The 26,395-nt window shown below is 42.5% G+C and overlaps 1 protein-coding gene across 1 annotated transcript; it reads right to left on the bottom strand.

Moving 5' to 3' along the window:
• Positions 1-2,243: 2,243 nt before the first annotated feature.
• Positions 2,244-25,118, bottom strand: LGI2 (leucine rich repeat LGI family member 2). Its single transcript, XM_065405325.1, has 8 exons — positions 24,922-25,118; positions 23,889-23,960; positions 20,367-20,438; positions 17,106-17,177; positions 16,396-16,467; positions 15,058-15,227; positions 6,996-7,160; positions 2,244-3,061 (listed from the first exon to the last, which is right to left on the bottom strand). Exons 1-8 carry the CDS (start codon positions 25,116-25,118, stop codon positions 2,244-2,246), a joined length of 1,638 nt encoding a protein of 545 aa, XP_065261397.1.
• Positions 25,119-26,395: the final 1,277 nt, after the last annotated feature.

Here is a 26,395-nt window from a genome sequence, read left to right as displayed (position 1 = left end):
TACAAATGTCAATAATATGAACTATTTTTTTGGCAAGCCAGTAATGTTTTGATTTCATATGATCTAGAACATTTTCGATGAAAGCAATGGCGCTTCAGGTCATGGATGGATTATTATTTCAAGGAGAGGAGTTGTCACATCCTAATCCGCTCATGCGGTATTGCTTACATGCTGGGCATCTTTAAACCAGGAGTCAGCAAGAGACATTTACATTTGTAATAACTGGGCATGTTGCTACTTATCCAGGATGAGAAATGTTAGGCTCAGTCAGAGCAGCGAGGCTGTGATAACCTTGCCTGGGGAAGGATATTGACCTGTTTCATTTGTTCAGCTTACTTTACAAAGCCTTATAAATTGCATAGCATGCAGCAAAAAGTCTCATGATAAAGTAGAAAATTTAATATGTGGATCCAAGATGAAAATGTAAAGTGACATTTGTAGTGGTGAGTCAGAGAAGGACTCTGCTATAATACAACTGTCTCAAAAGCATGTAGAGAGACAGCCCTCCACCATAAGGCTCTGTTCATGTGACTGAACGCACAGTCCCTCTCTGTCATCTTGGAAGAGTAACTATGCATGGAACGACTGACCTATTTGTGATGATGAATAAGGATTATATCCTGCATTCACCCAAAAATGAGTTTAAAAGACTGCTAAATATGGTTTGGTTCTGTATCCAATAGAGCTCCCAGAGCCTTTTGTCAGTTGGATAGCGTGGGGTGATCTAAGTGAAAATTCTTAGCTAGCACTGTACTTTTATTGCTAACATTAGCACTAATCTGAGGCAGCTACAACTCCATTGACTTCAGTGGACATGGTCATACCAGAGGAGACTATGGCTTTCACATGGTGGGAGGATCACCCAAAATACACCTTGCAGTTTTCAGAAATCTAATTTAGGAGATGAAGAACTTTATGGAATGAAATACTCTCGTTCTGTATGGAACAGCTCCAGCACAGGCAACACCAATACAGGCTTCCCTGCACTGACCCATAAGTATGCTTCAATCTAGGTTAAGCAGGACCTCCTCTAATGGTATGTCTGCACTTACCAGGGATCAACGCTGCGGTGATCGATCCACCAGGGGTTGATTTAATGGGTCTAGTGAAGACCCGCTAAATCGACTGCAGATCACTCTCCCGTCAACTCCAGTACTCCACCGGAACAAGAAGCATAAGGTAAGCTGATGTGAGAGTTTCTCCCGTCGACCCAGCATGGTGTAGACACAGCAATAAGTCGACCTAAGCTATGTTGACTCCAGCTACATTATTCACGTTGCTGGAGTTGTATAATTTAGGCCATCTTAACCTTGTAGTGTAAACCAGGCCTAAGGGTGAGAGAGTAGTTCAGTTTCTATACTCATTAAAATCCTTGGCACACTACTGAGACTGCCAGTAGAGGTGTGAGTTAGTGCCAGTTAGAGCGTTTGTATTTGTGAAACAGATACTTATGAGCTACAAATTGAACTAAGACCAGCTGAGTTCAGATATGCCAGGAAACAATTATCAGCCACTTTCAGTCACTATTGACCTGAAGCTGTTGGGAACCCATTATCTAGAAGCGAAAGGCCCTTTATTTCATTGCCATCCAGTCACCCACAGTGATTTTTTTTTTAATCCATGCTTTCTCTCTGACATCAACAGGAAGATGTCAAACAATTTTTAACTTTCCCTCTCATCTAGTATCAATATGAATTAAAACAATGACCTTTGTTTTATTATAAAGAACAAAGAGATGCTGCCCATCAATCACAAGGAACCAAGATGACCAAAAAATGTTTTTGAAGGTTGATGTCAATTTATACAATTCATCAACAAATATGTGCAGTTGACTTTACTCTTAAGTATCATTACTGAAATGTTAGGTTTAGAGGAAAGAATAGTTTCCATGTTTGACATTGGTTTTTCTCCTCTCTTGTTTCTATGAGGTGTCCAATCTAATTCAATTTCTTAGGTAAAATTCACATAGCTGTTTTAGATATCAGAATTAATCCTAATCCATTGCACTCTCCTCTGAATAATTAAAGGTTTTAAAATGTCTTTAAAAATGGTAAAATGGACATGTCATGCAGTTAACCAAGTCATTGCAATCCCTGGTTAATATGCAAATTCTAAAAGTTCAGAAAACTTATTACTAGTTCCACAAGTGCGCCCTATTTTTGGAGATGAATAATCTGTCTTTTTGTTGTTGTTTCTGATAAGTGAAAATGTCTCATTGTACATGAGATTCACTCCAACAGCCTTCATAAACTCAAGTCAACAATTATATGTTCAAATATCTGTGTGTTTCCTTTAAAACTGGAAGCAAAGAAAAAATCTCTTCGATCCGTTGACACAGCTGTGAAAGAGCGAGGTGCCTGCACATAGATTTCTTTAAATATTCTAAAGAGGTTCTTCTCGTTATCCCACTGGTATATCTGGGAGAAGGTGTAGTCACTTCCTAGAGCTAGGTAGTGATTATTCTTAAAGGAGAAAGGCTGCAGTGTCATTGCCCCTCGAGACGGGAGAGCCTGTATTTCCACAAACTGCTTGCTATTCCACTTCATGACTCTGGAGTCACCAATAAACCTTGTGAGCGTAATGTACAGGCTGTTTTGCATCCTGAAGCTCTTCACAGCCAAGACATCCTCCATGTTGGGGATTTCACTGTGTGGGACAAACTTTTTTGAATTTTTGTTCCACTGAAGTATAATGGGAACTTGCGAGCGGCTTGACAGGATTAAATGAGATTTTCCATCTATATCAACAAACTCAGCATCTGTGTCCCTGAACCACTCATGCAGGGACTGGTAAGAGTAGAATCCTTTGTTATTCCATTTATAAACGGTTGACAGACCAGCTTTAGAGCTATCTGCTATGACAAAAAACTTTTCGCTGTCTATCTGAAACAGCTCTATATCATTTGGCTTGGAAATTCGAGACACTTCTATGTCCTGGAATTTGACAAACTTTGTCCAGCTTTCATCATACTTGTAGATGTGTGAGCCACCGAAGAGCTGTGCCACCACCACAAAGACCTGGTCATCGATCAGGATTGCTTTGCATCCCACAATGGACTGACCTGTTGCTCAAACAAAAAGCAAAAAATACTAGTACAGTACAATTCAACCACTCAAACAAAGAGAGAGATTTACTAAGTTCCCTCTTTCTTTATCCCTCATTTTGTTGTCTTCACTGCTGCCAGTTTCTTTTCATATTCTACATGGCAGCATGACACAGTGCTTTCATTCATACTGCATGAGGCATATCACATTTTTTGATCAAACAACAAGTGAGGAAAGACCACTTCAGATGTTAAGGAACAGCAGGGTTTTCAAGCAGTGAAACCCTTGGCTTCAGGAGCTAAGATATTGGTTGCTGGCTATGTATATTGGAGGGGGAAAGCTAGTAGAAGGAATTGTGACAGTGACCCTGAGAGGAAGCATAAAGATAGTTTCTTAGGCACAGAATTCGCTGAAGTGGCAGACTTGGGGATTTCTGAGCAAGGAAACTGCCTGCTGTTGTTTGTTTCCTCTGTCTCCTCTGTGTACATTTTTTGTGAATAAACAAAAGTACACCAAGAACACACCTGACACATATCGCTGATTTCTCATCCAAATGGAATCACCCTGGCAAGGCCCTGAATTCTGACTAGCCGTTCAGGCCAAATGGGGCAACCCTAAATTCTTAAATCAGCTTTCCATTCTTCTTGGGTTACTATTCACCTGTAATGCGCCAAATCTGCATTCCTGAAACAGCGCTGTTGTTTCAAGGCCTGTCAGTTCAACACAATGAAGCCAGTTGGTCCAATGACATGAAGTCTTTGAAATGTGCACATTTGGAGTGTGAGCATGTGTATTCTGAAGCCCTATTTTAACATTGTGAAATTGAGGTAGGTAGGTAGGAACACTGCTTTGTGATAGGTTAACACGTGCCCTTTGTACCTTGTCTCCTTATGCTGCTACTCCTAATCTATTTTTTTCTTGTGAAATCCCTTATTCCCCCAAAACTGTAAAGTCAGCAAAACATAATCACTTATATTCGACCTCAATATATTTCTGTACATATTGTATAAAGCTATAAGATAACTTTGAAGAGAATTCCCCCACATCCTCTCTAAAAGGAAATATTTTACTTCTGCAACAGCAACATATACTCCGGGGGGGAATTCTGCACCAAAAATTTGAAAAAATTCTGTGCCAAAAAATTAAAAATTCTGTGCATAATATTTTAATATTCTGCAAAATTCTGCATATTTTATTTGTCAAAATAACACAATAGAATCATACCAGTTTCAATTATTTTAGTAATTTATTTCAAATACCTGTCAGCAAGTATGTCTGTAACAATACAGAAAACAAAAAAGATTCATGAAATGTTTTTTGACAAATAGATTCCTTACTAGGCATATTAATACAGAACTCTGAGTAATAATTCATTTAAACTACAACACAGAACCATATTTCTCACACCCCTCAGAAGCAGTGCAGGGGGAATCAGGGGTAACAGAGGAGCTGAAGGAGAGGGAAGTAATTGCTGGAAGGAGCCTGGGTGTGAACTTGGAGGGTTGTTGGGTTTGGGTGGGAAAAATATGGAACAGGTTTTGGGAGGTGGGGGTGGGTGGGTGGGGAGGGATTCTTAGTGAGCTTCCAGCATGCAGACCCTGGCTGACCCCTAGTCTCTCCCACTCAGTCAGGCACATCTGCCCCGTCCTCATGTGTCTCTGTGCCCCCACTCAGGCACCTTGCTGTCCCTATGTGGTCCTGCACCCCTGTCCCCTGCGCCTCCACTCCCATACAGCCCCTGCCCCAGTCTGTCCTCCCCCACTAGCTCTAATGAGCCCCTGTCTGACCCCCCCAGCAGCCCCATGCTGTCTGTCTCCCCATATCCCCTATCTCCTGACCTGGCACAACAGGTCCCGTGAAGAAGGCACTACAGCAGGGGTGAGCAAACTACGGCCCGTGGGCCGTGTCCAGCCCATCAGACCTTTTAATCTAGCCCTCGAGCTCCTGTCAGGGAGCAGGGTCGAGGGCTTGCCCCGCTCCAGCACTCCAGCTGGCTCCCGGAAGCAGCAGCATGTCCCCACTCCAGGTCCTACACACAGGGGCAGCCAGGGGGTTCCGCATGCTGCCCCTGCCCCAAGCTCCAGCTCTGCAGTTCCCATTGGCCAGGAACTGCAGCCAATGGGAGCTGCAGGGGCGGCACCTGTGGACGGGGCAGCGCGCAGAGCCACCTGGTCAGTGCCACGCCTCCATGTAGGAGCCAGAGGGGGGACATGCCACTGCTTCTAGGAGCTGCTTGAGGTTAAGTGCTGCCTGGAGCCTGCACCCCGACCTCCTCCCGCGCCTCAACCCCCTGCCCCAGCCCTGATCCCCCTCCCGCCATCTGAACCCCTCGGTCCCAGCCCAGAGCACCTGCTTGAAACCCAAACCCCTCATCCCTAACCCCACCCCAGAGCCTGCACCCCCAGCCAGAGCCCTGACCCCACCACACACACTCCAGCCCCAGCCCGGAGCCCAACCTCTCAGCCCCAGCCCGGAGCCCCCTCCCACACTCTGAACCCCTCATTTCTGGCCCCACCCTGGAACCTGCACCCCCAGCCCAGAGCCTGTACCCCCTCCCACACCACAACCCCATGCCTTAGCCCGGAGCCCCCTCCCATACCCTGAACCCCTCTGCTCTACCCCCAGCCCCCTCCTGCACCCCAAACCCTTCATCCCTGGCCCCACCCCAGAGCTCGCACCTCCAGCCGGAGCCCACACCCCCTCCCGAATCCCAACCCCCAGCCCTGAGCTCCCCCCACCCACACCCCGAACTCCTCGTTTCTGGCCCCACACCAGAGCCCGCACCCCCAGCCGGAGCCCTCACCCCCACCCCCAATTTCGTGAGCATTCATGGCCTACCATACAATTTCCATAGCCAGATGTGGCCCTCAGGCCAAAAAAGTTTGCCCACCCCTGCACTATAGGCTCTCTCTCTTCCCTAGCTGGTCAGGAGTGGCTGCTCAGTTCTAGCGCCACAGCGCCCTCTGCAGCAACTTTCTGGCAGAAGCTATTTTCTGCAAAAAAAAAATTTAATATGCACAGCCCTGAATTATGCACGCACACAGTGGCACAAAATTCCCCCAGGAGTAAACATAAAGAAAACTAATTCAAATTTGTCCAAATACTGCTCTTCCTTATACCTGTGCAGTCCCATTGATTTCAGTGGTGTTGCACTGCATTTATTTTGCCATGTAGTAGTTTGTACATTTGAAGGTCAGCATGAAGGCAAGATGAACTTTCTTGAGCACATGATGCCAACTGAACCCTAATGTTAATCTTCTAGATGAACTGTACGTGGAAAAGCCTGATAGTGCATCAAGAGATCAGTTTGGGATTTCACACTTTTTGGATAAAATTAATTCTATTAGAATGGATAGGTACTTCAAAAGTTATACTAATATTGTGCCTACATAATCTGCCTACTGCAGGGCCCTTATACCATCATCTGAAGCATTTAGTGCTGGCCACTGTCCGAGACAGGATACTAGACTAGATAGACCTCAGGTCTTATTGAACATGGCAGTTCCCATGTTCCTGTACACAAGCTTGCAAGCTGTTCCACAAGGGCAACCCCTGTGTGGAGGCCCAGCTAACTTTAGAGGGGCTTGCGGGGATAGAAGGGCCCACTCATGAAGAACAATTTACAGGAGCAGAACCCACCCATGTCTATCCTGTGCTTTGCTGAAGGCTAAATATCACAGAGACAAATGCCAAGCTTGTGTACTCTGTTATGGTAAGAGCTGTATCCTACTAGAACGATATGGCTCTCTAAGCAATCTAGTCCACATTATGGCCTTGGTCCATTGACTTCAATGTGGGGGTTCAACAATGGTGGAATGATAAGAGGATATAGCATCAAGTGGCCACTCCATGATGTATCAGTGAATTCCATATTCCAACTCTTCCCTTCTCCCATTACACACTGATGATACCACCACTTCATGTCTAAATCCGATATATTCATGTGTGTACCTGTGATGTTGTCATAACTTCTGAAATTCATTTCAATGTGATCCCATTCCAGTACCATGCAGTTCTCCATGCTAGGCTGTGCAATGGCTACATACACATCGTTCTTAGAGTTGAATGTATCCACTGAAACTGAGTGGTATGGCAAAATCTGATGAACAACAAAATCTAGAAAGAGACATTTAAAAAAATTACAATAAATCCCATGTTTTAAACACAAAATAGTTGACACATGGTTCCTGTTTTCTAATCAGTACTATTGGAAACTATTTTAGGAACAAGAACTCTGAATTTAGGATTAAGCTTGTAACAGCCCTAACACAGGGAGTGTCACTGAGTGACAATTAGGCATGCAGCAATAGGGAGAATAGTTTGCTGCTCTGTGCAGTTTAAATTTCCCTTCCAAAATTCAATTCACAAGAAGATCAAGACATGTCATTGGTGTTAGCTGCAAAATCTGCATTCGATCTTGCGTGATATCTGTGAAATCAGACCACTGACTTGCCTAGAAAGAAAGCTAGAAATTGTACTATATGTCTATGAGTGGAATGTAAAGTGTGAAATCCTGGCACCACTGACGTCACAGGAATTTTGCCATTTATTTCAACAGAGTCAGGATTTCACCCAAAAAACCAAAACTACAAGTTCAACAGTAACTTTTGGTCACTTATTGCTACGCACTGCATCTTTAAAAAATCTCGTTATTGCACATGTGTATCTGAAGTTGAAATTGAGCCCATAGTCTCCATTTGCAACCGTTTATTTATTCAACATAGACATTTCTGCACATTTCCAATTAAAGCAGACAAAGTGAATTCCTTGGGATAACCCCATCCCAGCTACCCTACACCTGCAATGACAGAAATGTATGGCAGGAAGGGGTCTCGAAAGGTCATCTAGTCCAGCCCCTTGTGCCGAGGCAGGACCAAGTATACCTAGGGGAACTTTTAATTTTAAAAAACTGAATACAAGTATCATTTAAAGGGACACTGTCAAGTATTTTAGGTTTAAAATTTGACCTACCTTAATGTTATAATCTAGTGGAAAACCTAGGGTGCAGCTGAGGCTGAGGCTTCCAAAGGACCTAAGAGAGTGGAAAGTCCAACTTCCACATGCTTCCCTAAGTCTCTGTTGAAAATCCCAGCCTGTGTGTCAATTTTATTGTAAAATTCACTTGAGCCTAGAGCTCATTTTATATGTTGCCCAGCAGCAGACTCAGGTCTGAATCTCACACTTGTTCTGTTGCAACAGTAGCTTGGCAGGTCAGAGCAGGGGACTATTATGAGAGAAAGAGACTTAGGATGACACCAGTTGGTCAATAAAGAGCAGCATGAACAGAGTTCAGGTCTAGTTTGGGTGACACAAACCCTGTCTACAAGGAGGGGAAAATATATTTGTGGGAGCAGATGAGTCTTTCATTAAGATGAAGATTCATCTCAGACCCACAGACACCCTTACAGACTAGGCTCCCTGGGCCATGCTGTGCATGCTAACTTTTCATATTCAGGAAGGGCCTGATGGCCCATGAATGTTAGCAACATTTTAATCATGTCCTCACTCTGACCCATTAAAAACTCTTGCCCAGTTCTGTGCACTTCAGTGGTGGTTAAAGTCATGTCCTTATTTCCCCTCCAAAGTAATTATTAATTGCTTCCAAAAGTTGGATTTTACATCTATGTATACTTGAAAGGCCCAGCTTTGTGGAATCATGCTGCAGGAGGTAGGACTAGATAGCTACAATTAAACAAACAGAAAATCTACCACTCTACAGCTAAAAAAGAGAATAGCCACCAGTTTTCAGGTGACTACCAAAAGCAAAGCATAAGTTTTTGTGGCAAGTTCTCCTGCTTCACTGAAATAGCAGATCCTGTTTCCAAAACCGGGTGTATTTGTGCTGATAATATCAATGATGCTGGTGTGAAAGCAATTACATTTAGAAAGCAAGAGTGTTGTTATCGTCAATTCCTTTTGAAAAATTAAAGGACTGGAGAAAATTGGTAGGTAAAATATATGGAGAGTAAAAATAAATGAAAGCATAAAAATGTAGTTAAGGATGGAACAGTGACTCTAGCTGTTACTGATAAACATACACCTCTACCTCGATATATCGCTGTCCTCGGGAGCCAAAAAATCTTACCGCATTATAGGTGAAACCCTGCGTTATATTGAACTTGCTTTGATCCACTGGAGTGCGCAGCCCTGCCCCCCCGGAGCACTGCTTTACCGCATTATATCCGAATTTGTGTTATATCGGGTCGCGTTATATCGAGGTAGCCGTGTATATTAAAAGTGGGTGTGTCACAGCATGGCGCTGGCCCTTTAAGAAGGAAGAGGCCAGTGTACCTGTATCTCATCAGCTGCTTCCCAACTGGAGAGAAGGCACCTGGGCCATGTATATGGGGAGAGACTGGCAGGTGAGAGCAGCCTGGGACTTAGGGGATTGGCAGGTGAGAGTTGCCAAAGATCTGGAGACTGGAGGAGGTCTCTGAGAAAGCAGAAAGCTATATAGGCCCTCCCTGGAAAGAGAGAGGAATTGCCCGGAAGCCAGTGCAGGGGCCAGAGAGCCACGGCCACTGAAGGCTGAATCTGAAGTTGGAATTGAGCCCGTAGTCTGCAACCTGTTATTTATTCAACTCAGGCAGGGAGATGCCTGGCTCTCTGAGCTGGAGAGCTGCAGCTGGAGGGCCAGACAGGGCTGAAGGCTGCAATGAGGCGTAGTGAGAGATGCAGGCGCAACACTTAGGAGGTGAGCCCAGTGAGAGATGCTGAAGCTGCAAAGAGCCTGAGTGTGGCGATAGGTGCCGGGGCTGCATTTTGATGGACTGCTGGGGACTTGATTTATTATGTTTTATAAGTATGGGACATTATCTGTAATAAATTAGCCTTGCAGGCACATTGGTCATGCTGCGGCATGAGGCTGGAGGGAGCTCCAAGTGAGGCCGCTTTATCACAATGTGATACAAAAAGAGGGGGGTATTAAAAACTAAATAAATCTGTCAGGACATCACAACAGTTTTGAAACAGTCTTAGGGCAAGTGTATGAAGTTTGTGAATTAAAACAAACCTGCCCATTGGCATCATATGGTCCACAGCTTGTTCGAAGTGATACTATATCAACAAAGCTATTTTGACTCCTACCTGACACTGGGTTTATTATATTACTGTATCAGTAACAATGGAAATATTACTGATCAAACTCACACTGAATCAACTGGTAAATAGCTCACAGTAACTGGTGAAAGCAACTAAAAATGTGCACAATATTTTTACTACATATTTAAAAAATATATTGGTAAGGAGTTACGCAGTAAATAGATGCTGTTATCTGTCCTCAGACTTTAGACTTTATGGGCCTGATTTGCATTTTCACTAAGGCCCCTTTATACCACTCTAGCAGTAGAGAGGCCATAAGTGGACATAAGGGCTTATCTAGATAGGGATACTCAGGGCTCATCGAGGGCAAAGTGCATTTGAAGGGTGTGATTTGTAAAGCGCTCTAACCTTGCTCTCTAAAAGGTACATAAAGACGCTGCTGACCTGCTCAAGAAAGATATATACATTAACGTGAACCAGGTACATTTTAGAGGGTGCCAGCAGAGTCTACATGGGGGAGTTAGAGTGCAATACAATAGATTGCTTTATAGATCTCACCCCTCAGGAAAATTAATCCAAATGAACTAAAGATGTGAATTTAAAGTGGATTAGTTAAAACGACTTAAACCTCTGTGTGGACAACCTCATTCAGAATTAAAGAGACCATAATTTGGTTTCTTTTAAATTAATTACATTATGCTAAACTGAATAAAGTTTAATTCTGAATGAAAACGTCCACACAGGAGTTTAATATAGTTTAATTAATCCACTTTAATTTAGCACCTTTAGTTAATTTGGATTAGTTTTCCAGATTATCCCCATGTAAACAGGCCCACTTTAAGGTCTCTTTACGTTGCCAGATGTGCACCCACTTTAAGGCCCTACTGTGCTGCCAGAGCAATGTAAAAGGGCCTTAGAGTCAAAGAGGCCTTATAAAAATAAGGTTTAACAAAACCCGGAAAGAGTTTTTAAAAATAAACAAACATTGCTTTGCCGTGTTTGCAACCAAGCCCCTTTAGCCCTGTGCCATTGTTGGAGAACGTGAAAGTATAATGGACTAGAAACAAAAGTGAAATAGATTAATCTATGTTCATTGTCCAAACTGTGAGACATGCAAAAACTAAACAGTGATAAAATGGTTAAAAGTAACATTAGATTGTTAAAATTCTTTCAGTTTTAATAATCGAGTGTGTTAAAAAGTGTTTTTCAGTTTTATAGCATCCCTTTGATTCGTTACTGTTCTTCAGTTCACCAGGTCTGGTATGTCAATGGAGCCACTGAGATGTAAATCTTACTAAACAAATTCCTATTGAAATCAAAGGTATTTTGAAAATTACCCATATTATCCATGTAATACTTGATGTGGAACACTGAAGAATATAACACATTGAAAGGTCTGGTAAACCATGCATGATAAGGGAGGGAAAGATGATATTGAAGATTAATGTGAACAACTCTGTGAAAGTGACTTATACTGAGGGATAGGAACAAAAAGGAGAATAACCATCTGTCCTTCAGTGAGTAGGAGAAGAATACATTTAGCACTTACAGTATATATTGCTTTACAGCTTCAAATCACTGTACTAATTAATGTTAATCTTCACAGACCAAATAAGGGGAAATTGAACAGAAGAGCTAAGATTGAACAAGCTATTCTGCAACTGCTCCCTGTGTGGACACTCTTATTCGGGCAGACGAATGCCTTTTCCTGATCTTGCTTAACACACTTTGGAAATGGATTAAGAAATTAGAAAAAGGCACTTTTATTCCAGAGAATAACAGGGAGCTATTCCATAATAGACGCTGCCTTTTTAAAGTCCCACTCTGCCTTATTTTGGAATAACTTTCTACTCTAGACAAGCCTCAATTCCCACTTTAAAGCTAGGGAAAGTAAGAGCAGACAGGCTGTGATTTGCCTGATGCCACTGTCATAACTATAAAGGGAAGGGTAACAGCTCTCCTGTGTACAGTACTAAAATCCCTCCTAGCCAGAGACTCCAAATCCTTTTACCTGTAAAGGGTTAAGAAGCTCGGGTAACCTGGCTGACACCTGACCCCAAGGACCAATAAGGGGACAAGATACTTTCAAATCTTGGGGGGGAAAGGCTTTTGTGTGTGCTCTTTGTTTTAAGGGGTGGTTCGCTCTTGGGACTGAGAGGGACCAGACATCAATCCAGGTTCTCCCCATCTTTCTAAACAAGTCTCTCTTATTTCAAAATTGTAAGTAAAAGCCAGGCAAGGCGTCTTAGATTTACTTTGTTTTTCTCAACTTGTAAATGTACCTTTTACTAGAGTGCTTATCTTTGTTTGCTATACTTTGAACCTAAGACAGAGGGGGTTCCTCTAAGCTCTTTAAGTTTGATTACCCTGTAAAGTTATTTTCCATACTGATTTTACAGAGATGATTTTTACCTTTTTCTTTAATTAAAAGCCTTCTTTTTAAGAACCTGATTGATTTCTCCTTGTTTTAAGATCCAAAGGGGGTTTGGATCTGTATTCACCAGGAGTTGGTGAAAGGAAGGAGGGGGGAAGGGTCAATTTCTCCTTATTTAAGATCCAAGGAGTTTGGATCTGTATTCACCAGGGAATTGGTGAAGGTCTCTCAAGGCTACCCAGGAAAGGGAATTAGCTTTGAGATGGTGGCAGCGGACCAGAACTAAGCTGGTAGTTAAGCTTAGAAGTCTTCATGCAGGCCCCTACATTTGTACCCTAAAGTTCAAAGTAGGGATACAGCCTTGACAGCCACCGACAGAGTCAAGGGCAGAGTAGGGATTAGAGCTCAGAAGTGGGTAGTTTTTAATTCCACACTTGGGCACTATGCTGCGTCAGCGATGGTGCACTCCCTGAAGCATTTTTTCTCTATTCCAGAAACTGTTTCTTCATAAAGACTACAAGGAGTCTGGTGGCACCTTAAAGACTAACAGATTTATTTGGGCATAAACTTTTGTGGGTAAAAAAACCCCCACTTATTCAGATACATGGAGTAAAAATTACAGATACAGACATAAATATATTGGCACATGAAGAGAAGGGAGTTACCTTACAAGTGGAGAACCAGTGTTGACAGGGCCAATTCAGTCAGGGTGGATGTGGTACACTTCCTTGAGCTGAGGAAGCGTTGTTCTAAGTCAGCCATAAAAATGTTGGCATACTGTGGGGCCATGCGGGTACCCATAACAGTGCCGCTGACTTGAAGCTATAAATTGTCCCCAAATCTGAAATGGTTGTGGGTGAGGACAAAGTCACAAAGCTCAGCCACCAGGTGTGCCGTGGCCTCATAAAGACTGTTCCCCTCCAAACATCTTTTAAGAAGGCCCTAAGTCACAGCTCCAACTTTTCTACAATTTGCTCTCATGCTGTTATTAAAAAAACTGGAAGGCATGTTGCTAACTACACCAGTGACATGCTCTTCTTTGTTCAGATCAGCTAGCAACTGACTGGCTGGGCTTGAAAATATCCTATACTACGCTGCCTCAACGCTTCTCTGACTGCAGTTGCACAAGTATGCAAGCAGTCAGTCATTACACCACGTAAAACCCTAGTTTCTTACATAATCCCTAGAGTATATGGGGTCAGATTTATCCCGAGTGTAACTTCATTTACATCAGGACAGTGAAGTAACAGCAGGATTGAATTTTGCCTATGACAACTGCATAGTTACACATATAGTGTCATACATTTACAGAGAGAGTAGATCTAAATCAAATCCTTAGCTGCTGTAAATCAGGGCAGCTCTGAGGATCTGGCTGTCAAAGTTTACACAGCACTATGCCAGTGCTTGTGCAACAGTAACCTTTTAATGAATGCAGATTGAGGTAAATTAAACTTTATGTTTTTGCATCATTGTGGATCAGCAGACACAGTAATGGAGATTTCTGGTACGGTTCCCAGCAATTTCTGTCTTCTGTTTTTGACATCAATTTGTCTACATAAGGAATTATCATCTTTCACTTCTGCTGCTTCTCCTGACATACATTGGGGCTTTAACTTAGAGTTTATTCTTTTTACTTTTTATATATGGTGCTTGGGTTATATTTCATACCTGGGCTTGGAAGTTTATCTTTACAATACTGGCAATCAACTTTTATGTTGTCTCTTACACAAGATTTTAAGAGCTCTATCTCATTCTTGACAGCTTGCTTTTGAAGAGATGAGAACTCAAATACCATTAATATGACTGCCATACCTTCAGGTGAGAGATATAAGGCAAGTAAGGTAATATCTTTTATTGGACCAACTTCTTTCAGATACAATTTGCTCTCCTCATATACAAGAACAACTGAACATTAGTGGCTAATATTCTTCATATAGTACGATTGTATTCAAACACAGATAACTGATTGTTATGTTTGGTTTGTAATCATCTTCTGACGATCAGAACTTCATGCAAGTTTGTCTCCACATCCTAGAGAATGCTTTTTACTATCTAATATAAAACAAATACCAGGTTCCTAAGCCATGCAGCACTAATATTATCCAATATTTCTCTCCATTATTATGGGTCTGCATAATTAATTGCTGGAAACACTGCTGCCACATACTTGTTACAGTGCTACTAAGCTGTGGCCTAGTGAACGAAGACAACAGATACAGCGGTATCATTTAGCATTCTGCGAAATGTAGATTGATTTCAGGAAGTTCTTCTGACATAGATATACGGCCTTATTTCAGACAACAGCAAAAGATCTGTGACTGAAAGTTGAGTCACAGAGTCATGATGAAACATTATGGAATTTGAAAATCTTAGCTCTTGTCCCTTTTATTACTTAATCCAAATAAAATCTCATCTACTTCCTTTGACTTTTAAATGTCATCTTCTCAATAGTTAGGCTTGTTCTGTTATTCTGAAGTGCTGTATATAGAACCCTCTTCTCCCTCCCCCCAAATCATGCTGACATAGTAATATGGGGTTAATCTAAATTTCTAATCTTTAATAATTTGTAGTATGCTTAGAAATATATATTCTGAATACCTGTAGTGGTGCATTCATAATCAAAACTTGTGACATCATTTAACTTCTTATCCTGGTATTCTGCTGGACCAATACACAGGACATCAGAAACAGTGGAATTTGTCATCTTTAACCACAAAAACAACCACTTGGCTTTGCAGTCACACTCAAATTTATTTCCCCTTAAATCTCTAAAAAAACACACAGAAATAAACATATTTGAAATGGTTGGTAGTGATATGAAAACTGCAGAATTGTTAGCACCTTGACATACTTAATTCAAAAATAGCTGAATTGTTTTAAATTGATTCTGACAGAAGATGGAAAATATTTTCCATCTATTATCCTAACTCTATTGTTCTTTGCACTTCACTGAAACATTGTTTATAACAAATACAGGCCCCAATCCTGGAAACACGCACATGTGTAACTTTATGCATGGAACAGATCTATTCAGGTGTTTCATGTTCATAAGCATTAGTAGGATTGGAACTATAATTCACTAAAAATCCTCACAAGAAGGCTCCCTCCCACTCCGCTGCTTTTCCATTGTCTCAGAGTTTCACTGAAATTCATAGATTCCTTTGCTTCCCTATACCAGTCCAGTACACAGGCGGCTGACAGTAACAGCCTTATCAGTGACGTTTCTATGTTACATTGAAACAGAGCATACAGAGACTAATTTCACAAACATCTGAAATGTTCACAGTGTGTTTAAATTCTTAAAAGGGTCACCATCAATGTGAAGTTGAGTCAATTCCAAAAACTAAGGTATCTGTAGTTCCAGGTACAATTCCGGTCTCTGAGCCTCTTGACAATGTTTGTGGCTTTACAATCATATTTTCCTACTTTAAAAAAATATTTTGCTCTCCCTTGCTGCTGTGTGACAGACACTGGCAAACAATAGGGGAAACTGACTAGCCACAGGAAAAATATTGACACAGCCTGAGCAAAGTGCTGTCAAATACAAAATGAAAAAATAGGGGGGGAAATATTTTTTTTTAATCTAATCTCTTTCAGTAACAGTAATTTTAGGGGCTACTTGTAGCAACAGTAGATTAAAAAATGTGAACACAAACTGTGATTTTAAAGTTGATGGTGTCCCTTCAATTCAAGAATTTTCATGAAACATCAGAAAATAAGTAATAATACTGGTCATGTGCACTATTGTGATAAACAACAAGTGAAGTCTAATTTAATCCTACTGAGCAAACAATATTAAAATGAGAATGCTAATACAACACAATAAGCATTTATTTTTAGCATGGATTTCAGCTACACCAAAAAAAATGGAACTTAAAGCACAGATTAATAGAGTCACAATGACAGGAAACTAATAAAAAGATTTTCATTACTTACAATTCAATCAGAGAATCTAAATCACTGAAGATATCCCTTGGCAGAGCTTTAATGTTGTTATTAGCCAAAGAACTAGAAAAGAAAGTTAGATCTTATTATCTTGACTCCTATCAAGTCTAACGTCACTTAAATAATGCTAATGATTTGATATTGTCTAAGTCCTAGTACTGACCATGACTAATGGGATCATGAATGAATTAAACAGTGCTTCCACCTTCCTTGTGAATCTTTGCTAATGTGTGAGAACAGAAAGTGAAGATGACTAGAAACAAAAGGGAAATTGGTCAATTGGTTTTTATTGCCCAAGAGGAATGAAATACACAAACAAGCAATAAAATGCTGGAAAGTAAATGGAATTTTAACTATAATTTAATATGCAGTATCTAAGATATTAGTAATAAGAACTGTTTGCACAAGTAAAGGTTGCATGTTCAGGTTGTGAGTGTATGTAACTCAGGTGAAAACCCTGGAGTATCATCAGAACAGTGAATATTTTTAAACTTACTGGAAGCCACGTTGTAAAAGTCTGAATTAGCCAATGTGCAGAGATTAAGATGGAAATGTCCTAGGCAGCACAAAAACTCGTTTTCTTTAAAGGAGCAAGAGCCTCCAACATTAACAGTAAAAACAATTACAGAAGTGCTTGAGGCCTGAGTTTTGGAACATCTGGCAATGTATAAACAACTTCTAAAAAGTGTTAAAGGACTTACAGGTGAGTCAGATCGCGAAGGCCACGGAATGCATTTCTTGAAAGGGTTTCGATTTTGTTTCCTTCAATAAATCTATACAGAAAAATAATAAATATATATTTTAAATACCTTAATTAACAATATTAGTATGTATGGTATGTTTTAACCTATCACCTCCTAACTTAGTAAGATCTACATAGGCTCATATATGACGCTGAAGAAGTATCAGTAGAGCTACTTACATTCCCTTTTCCTTTCTCTTATGGCCAAAGCACAAGAGAAGACAAAGGTGACAGTCCGAACAAGAGAGAGAGAGAATGTAAGGGAAAGAGTTGAAAAGAGAAGAAAGAAAAGCATGGACAGCGTGCATAACCCTATTCCCCACTTTCCAACCAGTTAATCATCCCTCGAGGAGTTCTACTGACAGACCTGAGAGGGGGAGTTGGCCTAGGTTCCACAGCACTTAGCAATACCGTTTGATATGTGTGGTGGTGTGAAGATAGACTGTAAGCTCCTTTGGACAAAGTAAATTAAGAACAAAACAAAGAGAGCCGATAGCAGCAGAGAGACGCAATAGGAAAATGGTGGGACAAAGGTGAGGACAATAAAATGAACCTACCTACATTTCAGCATCTGGACTGAAATCTTTATGGTCTCCTTGGGGGCTACACCTTGTGGGTTCACCACCAGGACTGGCCAAGGAAATTGCAGAATGACTCCCTACATTTCGAGTAACTAAGGTGTTGGAGAAATAATTTTGTTTGGGGGTTAGAGAGCGAAGTCAGCTGCTGTGAACAGTTACATTGTCTTTGGCATTTCACTATCTGTCTAGGTTCATATATTGGTGCCCAGCTCTGTAGTAACTGTTCATCTTCATGAAGTGACAGGGACCCCTCTTCACATCAAGAGCACAGATAAGGACATTAGAAAGGAGTCAGTCTACTCCTTCAGAAGGTTGCCTTTAGTCATGAATTCAATGTGCACTCCCAAAGGCCACATTGTCCCCATACACCATATCCAAGGCAGCTGGAGCTATTTTCTCATCCTTTCAGGAGACAGAAGGTTTTTTCTGCCTTACCAAGATCTGTTGCCTCCTCAGTTGGTGTAAACAGCCATACCTCCATCAAACTCAATGTTTCAAGATGGGGAAGTCTGGACTGGGACTCAGGGTACGTCTATACTTACCTCCGGGTCCGGCGGTAAGCGATCGATCTTCTGGGATTGATTTATCGCGTCTTGTCTAGACGCGATAAATCGATCCCGGAAGTGCTCGCCATCGACGCCGGTACTCCTGCTCCGTGAGAGGAGTACGCGGAGTCGACGGGGGAGCCTGCCTGCCGCGTCTGGACCCGCGGTAAGTTCGAACTAATGTACTTCGACTTCAGCTACGTTATTAACGTAGCTGAAGTTGCGTATCTTAGTTCGAAGTGGGGGGTTAGTGTGGACCAGGCCTCAGTGACTGCATGACCCAGTAAATATAGATTCCTGCATCGCTGAATCTTCTCCTGAAGGGACTCTTCAGTGAGAATGCACCTATCAGTGTCACTCTCTATTGACTGACAGTATATTAGCCCAGTCCTTTTTCAGAGCTCCTAGGCTTATATATTCAGACACTATTAACATAACCCAGTAGTCTTGGCAGTATTTATATATATGTTGCTCTTAATAGTGTAGACATGATGTAGTTATTTTTGGCAACATTACCTGTTGTGCATACTCCCTGGCCTGCCCTCCTCCTTGATCCCTTATTTTGTACACAAAGAAACTTTCTCATTTGTCAGAGGGGTTTCTTTATTCCCTATGCTGGGTCTGGTTACCGATGCCTGGGAGAAACTGAATACTGGAGTATTAATGCTGCTTAGCATTCATGTGGAGGAAATATCGCTACTTAGGTTCAATTTACAAAAGGTGGAGGTGAGGTCTCTTGGTAGGAGGAAACATTTTGAAGAATTGGCAGAGATGTTGATCATAGCCTCAGCTGAGAGCATCTGTCTGGCATTGGTTAAAGCGGGTTGCAGTCTTGGGGTCTTGTTAGATTTGTCTCTGTTTCTTGATAAAATGCTATATTTGATCAAATGACTAAGAGACTCCATACTTTTCTTTCAAATGTGGGCCTGCCCACTGCATCCATCACTACAAACATAGGCTATTCTAACATGCTCTATCTTGGGCTCCTCATGAGCACTACTTGGAAGCTGAAGCCAGCCCACAACAGACCCAGATTTGAAAGTTTGTTTGTTTGTTTTTTGCCTTCCACAAGCTTTTTACATTTTGATGCCTCCACCTGTAAAACTGATTACTGCTGTCACTGAAAAATCCAGGTGCTGTAGAATCATGGATTACAGCATATGCTGTTTGCCATATTCCACTATTTCCGGATCTGTTACTTCTATTGCTGGCTGCTCCTCCATACTATAATATTAGTTTTGAATGCAGCATGTTTAGCAGTAACTGCCTATAGACATATAAAGGCATTAGCAGAGGTTAGCGTTCATGACACTCCTCCAGGCAGCAATATAATGGTGAGAATCTATAAAAGGGGAAGTTTCTTTCAACACTGAAAAGTTATTGGAGGGAAGTATCTTGTAACCAGAATGTGTTCAGACTCTAAAAACCTAACTCCTGATTTGAGATACGAAAGCAGGTGAGTCTTTGAAAATCCCTTTGAATGTGAAGTGAGGATAACCAGATAATACGATTAGTATACTTTTAAAAAAAAGAGAAAGAAAGGGTGGTAAAAGAGGAAATGAAGCAGAATGAAGGGAAGGAGTAAACTGAGCTAAGAAGAAAGAGGATGAAGTATAAATGAAATACTGGGGTGACAAAGATATTGCAGAGAGAGAGTGGAAGGGGAGAATGAAGAAGAAGGGGATCATGGCTACAAAAGAGAGTGACTCTGATACTCTGCACTTCACCTGCTAGGACTTGTCAGCAAGCCATTATCTACTGATTGACATTTCAAACTCCTCTATTACATGTAACAGATGGAATTGGCCTGCATATCTAGCACCAGTTCTAGATCACCAGCCCCATTTCAGTGAATTGTGTCTATACAGAGTCACCCCAGCATGTATGGCATATTTTAAAAATACTCGGCAACATCTAAAAAATGGTAGGCAGCTGTATGAGACATTTGAACAGAAAATGGAACATAAATCCCTCCATTTTCCTTGGCCCTGGTAATCACAGGGAAAACTGTTTCTCCAAGGCAGGAGTTTTGGCAACTCATCAAAACATCTTGGTTTACAAAAGACTGACAAATACATAAAATATAGAACTTACAGGTACTCTAGATGGAAGAGACCAGCAAAGGCATCATCTCGTATGATAGTAAATGAGTTAGAGTTCAGCAAGCTGAAAATGGAGAGCAGCCATTAGGAAAGCCGATGAAAACCTGACACAGAGGATTATGCCAGTCATGTTTATTGACTATCATCAGCCTAATCTTACTGACTCAGGCCCACATTATCCCATCAATACAGCATGTGGAAAATATTGTGGAGTGCTGCTTTAAAAAAATCAATGGCATAATCTGACCCCTAATTAATGTCTTCCATGCTTTAGAAAGTATACTCAATGACATGTACCATCCACCTTGGTTGAAAGGCACAGAGGGCTAGATTTTCTGGTGCACTAAGGCCACCTTGTGCCACATCAGTGGTACAAAGTGGCCTTAAAGTGGCCAGAGATAGTCAGCAGAGAACTCCCCCTATATTCTCTGCTGGACAGGAGCAACTCTAACTTGTGCCATGGCTGTGAGGCTGGGGATCAGGGAACCACAGCCAGCCACAGCTCTGCTCAACGTGGGGTGGAGAATCTGCCCTGTAATGCTTGGATATGCAAGTATCTGATCAAAAATATGCTCTTTCTTCATCCTGTTAGTCTATGAAAAGGAAACCCCACTCAAAGGAAAAACTACTTCTAAAATCTCACGAGGGCTCCTGGAACTCCCAGCAGCTACAAGTGAACATGTCTGCATTTATCACTTCTTATAACCACTTAGTAATCCTCTTCTTGCATAGGTTTAGGCATTTTACTAACATTAATTTGGAAAGCTAATGAATATGAAATGCAAACTTGCTCTGCAAGCCTAGGTCAGCATGCTAATTCTAGACAAATACTCTTTAAATTAACCCAAAGAAATCTGAGAAAGATTGAGATGGCAATTAAAATAAATTCCTATATTGCTATTTTACCAGGGTTACTAACACATAAGAACCAGTACCAAAGATTGCAAAGAGCAATGGTTATTTCAGTTCACACCTTAAGCTACGTCCTTCATATCTTGAATCATTCACATTCCTGTGTTTGAAAGGCAAAATTATAAATTACATTAGTCAGCAAAATTTGACTGGGGGGGGCAAGGTAAGTGGTTGGTATGGCACTTAGACACCCCTCCCCAATTCTGATCTCCCCAATAACATGAACAAACTAACCATGCTGGGGCTCTTCCTCCTCCCCCACTGAACAATCTGATACCCCCACTTTGCAATATCCTCTGTTGGTAATCTCACCACTGTACCCCAACTTCTGAAAAAAATAATCAGGCAGCCCCTTCCACATTGCCCTCCCCTCAGGATACAGGCCTCTACCTGCCATCTCCTTCAAATCACTGGCAGGCCAGGTCTTCACTCCCTTTGCCTTGGCCTTCCCCTCTTTGGACTCCTCACACTGCTTCTGAAGGTTGGGGGATGGATCTCGACACTGGGGCTAAGCTTGTGTAACAGCGACGGATCCCGGTTGTCGGCAGGCAGGATCAAACCTGGGCCCTCAATGCATGAGCCTCTACTGCATGAGCTAAAAGCCACATGGCCCTTAGCTAAGGCTGTGGAGCAGACTCATTTTATCTCTCTCTCTCTAAGTGGTCTCGGTGCCACTAGATGGGACAGAACACCACACCCAGGAGGTGTGTGGGTTACATACTTCCCGTAGCTGAGGATGCGCGTCCCGAGCTTCAGAGACTTCCCAATTGAAATCCCCGATGAGCCCCCACTTGTAATGCCGACAGACCCAGTCATCAACGGGAGGAATCAAACCTGGCAATGCTGGAGCTAGATGCATGAGCCTCTACTGCATGAGCTAAAAGCCACATGGCCCTTAGCTAAGGCTGTAGAGCAGACTCATTAATCTCTCCCTAAGTGGTCACAGTGCCACTAGATGGGATAGAACACCACACCCAGGAGGTGTGTGGGTTATACTTGCACTCCAGCTCTCTTGGGCAAATCTTCTGTAGTCCCAAAGAGGCCCAAGAAAGTGCCCTGTGAGTATGCTCTGATCTCAGCCCTGCTCTACACTTTCAATGAAGGGAAGAGCTCAGGTCTTAAGGGCTGGAGGCCTCCAGACTTTCCTTCCCCTGAGTGCACTCTATGGCCTTGTCTATAGTGAGAAAAAGCTTCGTATTAGCAAACATGTTAACTAGCACCATGTTAAACACGTTTTTTCCCTTACCACACACACAAGTGTTTTCAAATGTGGCAGCTGGTTAGTTAATACATTTTTCTAACTAAAAACAAAGGCCAGGGGGCTGCTGTATTGAAGGTGCTAGGCTCTGTCAGCCCCTCCCTTTCCTAGCTGCACTCCGTGGTGCTGCACTGAAGGGGATGAAGGCCTCTCCTTGTCCTGTCTTCCCTTCGCTACCCAGTGTTCTCTCCATTGTGCTGCTGGAAAGAAGGGGGGAAACGAAGGCATTTGGCACAATTGTATTTGTTTGTTTTTGTTTATTCAAAGAAATAAAGGTGAAAGGATTGAACTGGTGGGGGTTAGCCTCATTTGCCCCTCCCATGAGATGCCACGGGGGGCTATTCTGTCTCAGCAGACCCCGGTTTTAAATGATCTGTCTATGATACTTACATGGCCCCCATTTCTGTAGTGCCTCGCAATCTTTTAATGTGTTTATTCTCACAACACCCTCTAACACAGGGAAGTGCTATTATCCACATGTTTACTGATGTGGCACTAAGGCAATGTCAAGGGGGTTTAGGCTCTTAAGTGCCTAAATCCCTTTTGAAAATGAGATGTAGGCTCCTAAATCAGTTGGGCATTGCATCACTAAACACAGCAACACCCAAATACCTGGGCCAGGGAGACTAAGCAGCTTGTCCAAGGTCACCCAGGAAGTCTGCAGCAGAGCAGAGAATTGAACACAGGGCTCCCATGTCCCAGCTTAACACCCTAACCACTGCACTGTCCTTGCTACAGAATAGTCACCACTTCCTAGACCGGTTCGGTGGGACTGGAACCTGTGACCTCAAAGCCCAACACTTTCCACTAAGCCACATTCAACCCAACACAATTTGCTTAAGAGACTTTGAACTCTGATAGGTAGCACCAAATTCTCCTCTCAAATGTACATGAATGATCTGGACTCTGACAGTTCACTCTCCCTAGAAGAGCAAATCATCACTGATATCAATACCACCCCCACCCCACCCTGCACAGTTAATGTCAGATTCATTAGCATAGAATGAACATGATGTTGGAGTTAGATCAATCATGTGACTCCAAGAGGAGAATTCTATCCTAAATTTGTTTAGTATGGGCCTTAAAAAGAACTTAAAACAGCAGAGAAACATATTGTCTTCGTTTAGTAAATTAGCAATAATTTTCTAAATGGTTTTATGCCATATTGTCAATGAAGCAAATTCATCCCTGGTGTATTGTTACACCACTGAAGTCAATGGAGTTACCCCAGTGATTAACTTATCCATTATCTTCTTTCTGAAGATACCATGGTGCCTATATCTAGGGGGATATTGGCAAAAGTTTTAGTTAGAGCTGTGTTTTGCTGGGAAGTGCAGTACTTACAGCAGCTGCAGGCAGGGCAGATGGGCAAACATTCTGTCCTTGATTTCAGAAAAGGTTCCATTTACCAGGCTCCTGAGAGGAAAAAAAACAGGAAAATCCAACAACTAAATAAGGCTCATTATCATCACCTCCACTAGCAGCATCCCAATTTCCGCCCCATTGGTTGGCCTGGCCCCTTTTTATAATATCCCAGCAAATGGGGTCAATATTCATGTTTAAAGGGTGTTCAATTCTGCTCCTGTCCCTGTTTCTCCCCACTAAGCTTAGAAAGTTCCCTTTTCACCGTATCCTCACATTAATCTTTAATACCAAGTACTTTTAGCCTCTTGGCAACCTCTCTCCACGGGGTGGGGAGGATTGTTTTGTCCGCCCACTTGTATTTTTGGATTTTTATAGAGAAGAAAGAACAAAAGAGAGAGGGAGAAAGAAAAGAAAATTAGTATGTGTGTTAAACAGGATTAACAGTAAAAGCGCATGAGATTTAAAAGAGGTGCAAGTTAAAAACACCATCATTTCCAGTTCTACTCACATTAAAAATGCATCTAACTAACTCTCAAGTTCCTGAAGTCTGTGTATTCTTTTCCCCAAGGTAATAATGCCATATAAGATAATTACCAGGGAGTAAATCTTTCTTTAAATCTACAGCACTTTAATATGGCCACTTGCCATCTCTTTAAGTCCGTAAGATTTACACATGGTAAGTACATATATACATACATGCATTTTCCTTCCCTTACATATCTGCTGTAGAAATGGTGCAGTCAAGATTTCTCGTCTGAAAAGGTCTTTCAGATATAGAAATCCAACTCCTTTGCAGCTGCATGGCAGTGCAATATTTCAGCAGTGGAAAGCACAGACACACTCATAAAACTGCACATTACTAGGATCTTATCATCTGTCAAGAAGCCAGCATCCAGCAGGGAAACTAAAACCCCAACTTAAAGAAAAGAATTCCAAACCACAAAGGAGGAATGGGGTGAGGGGCACCCGGTCGCTGCCCAGGAAAACTCTGGTGTAGGAAGCTTTAACTTACAAGGAGCTGATGTCGCTGGGGATGATTCGCGGCACACCAGGGGATCCCACACAAATGATGGATTCTTTGGTGCAGCTGCATGTGGCAGGGCATCGGACTGGCTTTTTCACCTGGGCACGCTGCAGTAGGCATGCCACCGCCAGAACCAAGAGACAGAGAGAACCGCCGCTGCAGCCGCTGCTTCGTAGGAGAGCCATACCGTTCCCTCCTCCTCTTCCTCGTGGTCCCCTTTTGGCCCTACACCCTTGGCCCGAGCACTGCTGCTGCTGCTGCTACTGCACAGGAGGCTGGAACAGGAGTAGAAGCCAGGCAGCATGCTGCACCCTTATGCTCAGGCTGAGTGTCTCTCTGCAGCAGAAGCAGCAGTAGCAGTACCAGGGCTGCTGCACTAGACTCCTTCCTCCTGACATCAGCACTTCAGCTGCAGCCTTTTCTATCCAATGAATAATTTATCAAAGGCTCCATTGCGAGGGAGAGTTTAAAAATAATCCCCCAAATAGCCAGGGCTCAAAGGACTGTTTCACTTTCCCCTCCCCCTCCCCTTGGTTTCTCCTTGAACACTAGAGAGGAGAGGAGGCAGCTGGGTGACCTTGCGGGGGGAGGGGGGTATAGTTGCCATACACATGACTAGGGCCAAATGTTCATTTCCTGTGCAAGAAGGGGTGCAAAGCATCCCAGGGCTGCTGCTCCCAGTGACCTGGGACAGAAGGGGGATTCCAGGCCTCACACATGTACTCATTTACACACAGTGTGTTAGCGCCTTTGTGCAGAAGTGGGGAGGGCTGGGGGGGAACAATGTTAGTTTAAATAATTTAAAGACGCTGCCCCCGGCGCCCCTCCCCCCCATCACCATGTGGTGGAAACAGCATTTTAGGGGATTGGAAAACCCGTGACATTCTTTCGTCATTTCCTCAATTCTTCTTCTTTGTAACATGTTTAGTGCTGACAAAGTTCTCAGTGCTGTGCAATGAACAGATCTGAAGGCAGACCCTGCCCCGAAGCCCTTACAGTCTACACACAGAAGACAGGGCACATCGGGATACTCAGAGATGGGAATAATTTAGGGGGTTATTTTTTCTCACTTCATAATTATCGCAAGTTCCTATTTGGTGGGCATAAGGCAAGAAGTGAATTTATGGGAGGATTAGGAGCAAGATGATAACAGGGAAAATCGGTGCACTAGGAAAGGCAGTGTGGGAAAGTGCACAGAGATAGGAATGGGAAAAGAAAACAGAGGGGGCATTAATGAACCATTGGGTAATACAATAGGAGACAAGGTCTGAGCTGCAGGGTAGGGCAGGTTTGTGCAAGGACTTGAGAGTAAGGAAAAGGAGTTTAAACTTGATTATAAGAGGCCTGTGGCAAAGCTGGGAACTCAATACAGATCCGATTTGAAGTCCACAATGCCATCCTTCCTCACTATAGCACTAATATCTAGCCCTTCACCCTTTTCATCTGTATACCTCAAAAGAAC

This window comes from Emys orbicularis, chromosome 5 (genome assembly GCF_028017835.1).
Source record: "Emys orbicularis isolate rEmyOrb1 chromosome 5, rEmyOrb1.hap1, whole genome shotgun sequence".
NCBI classification, from domain to species: domain Eukaryota; kingdom Metazoa; phylum Chordata; order Testudines; family Emydidae; genus Emys; species Emys orbicularis.
The sequence above is the reverse complement of the archived record's forward strand: the minus strand, read 5'-3'. Positions and strand labels throughout refer to the sequence as shown.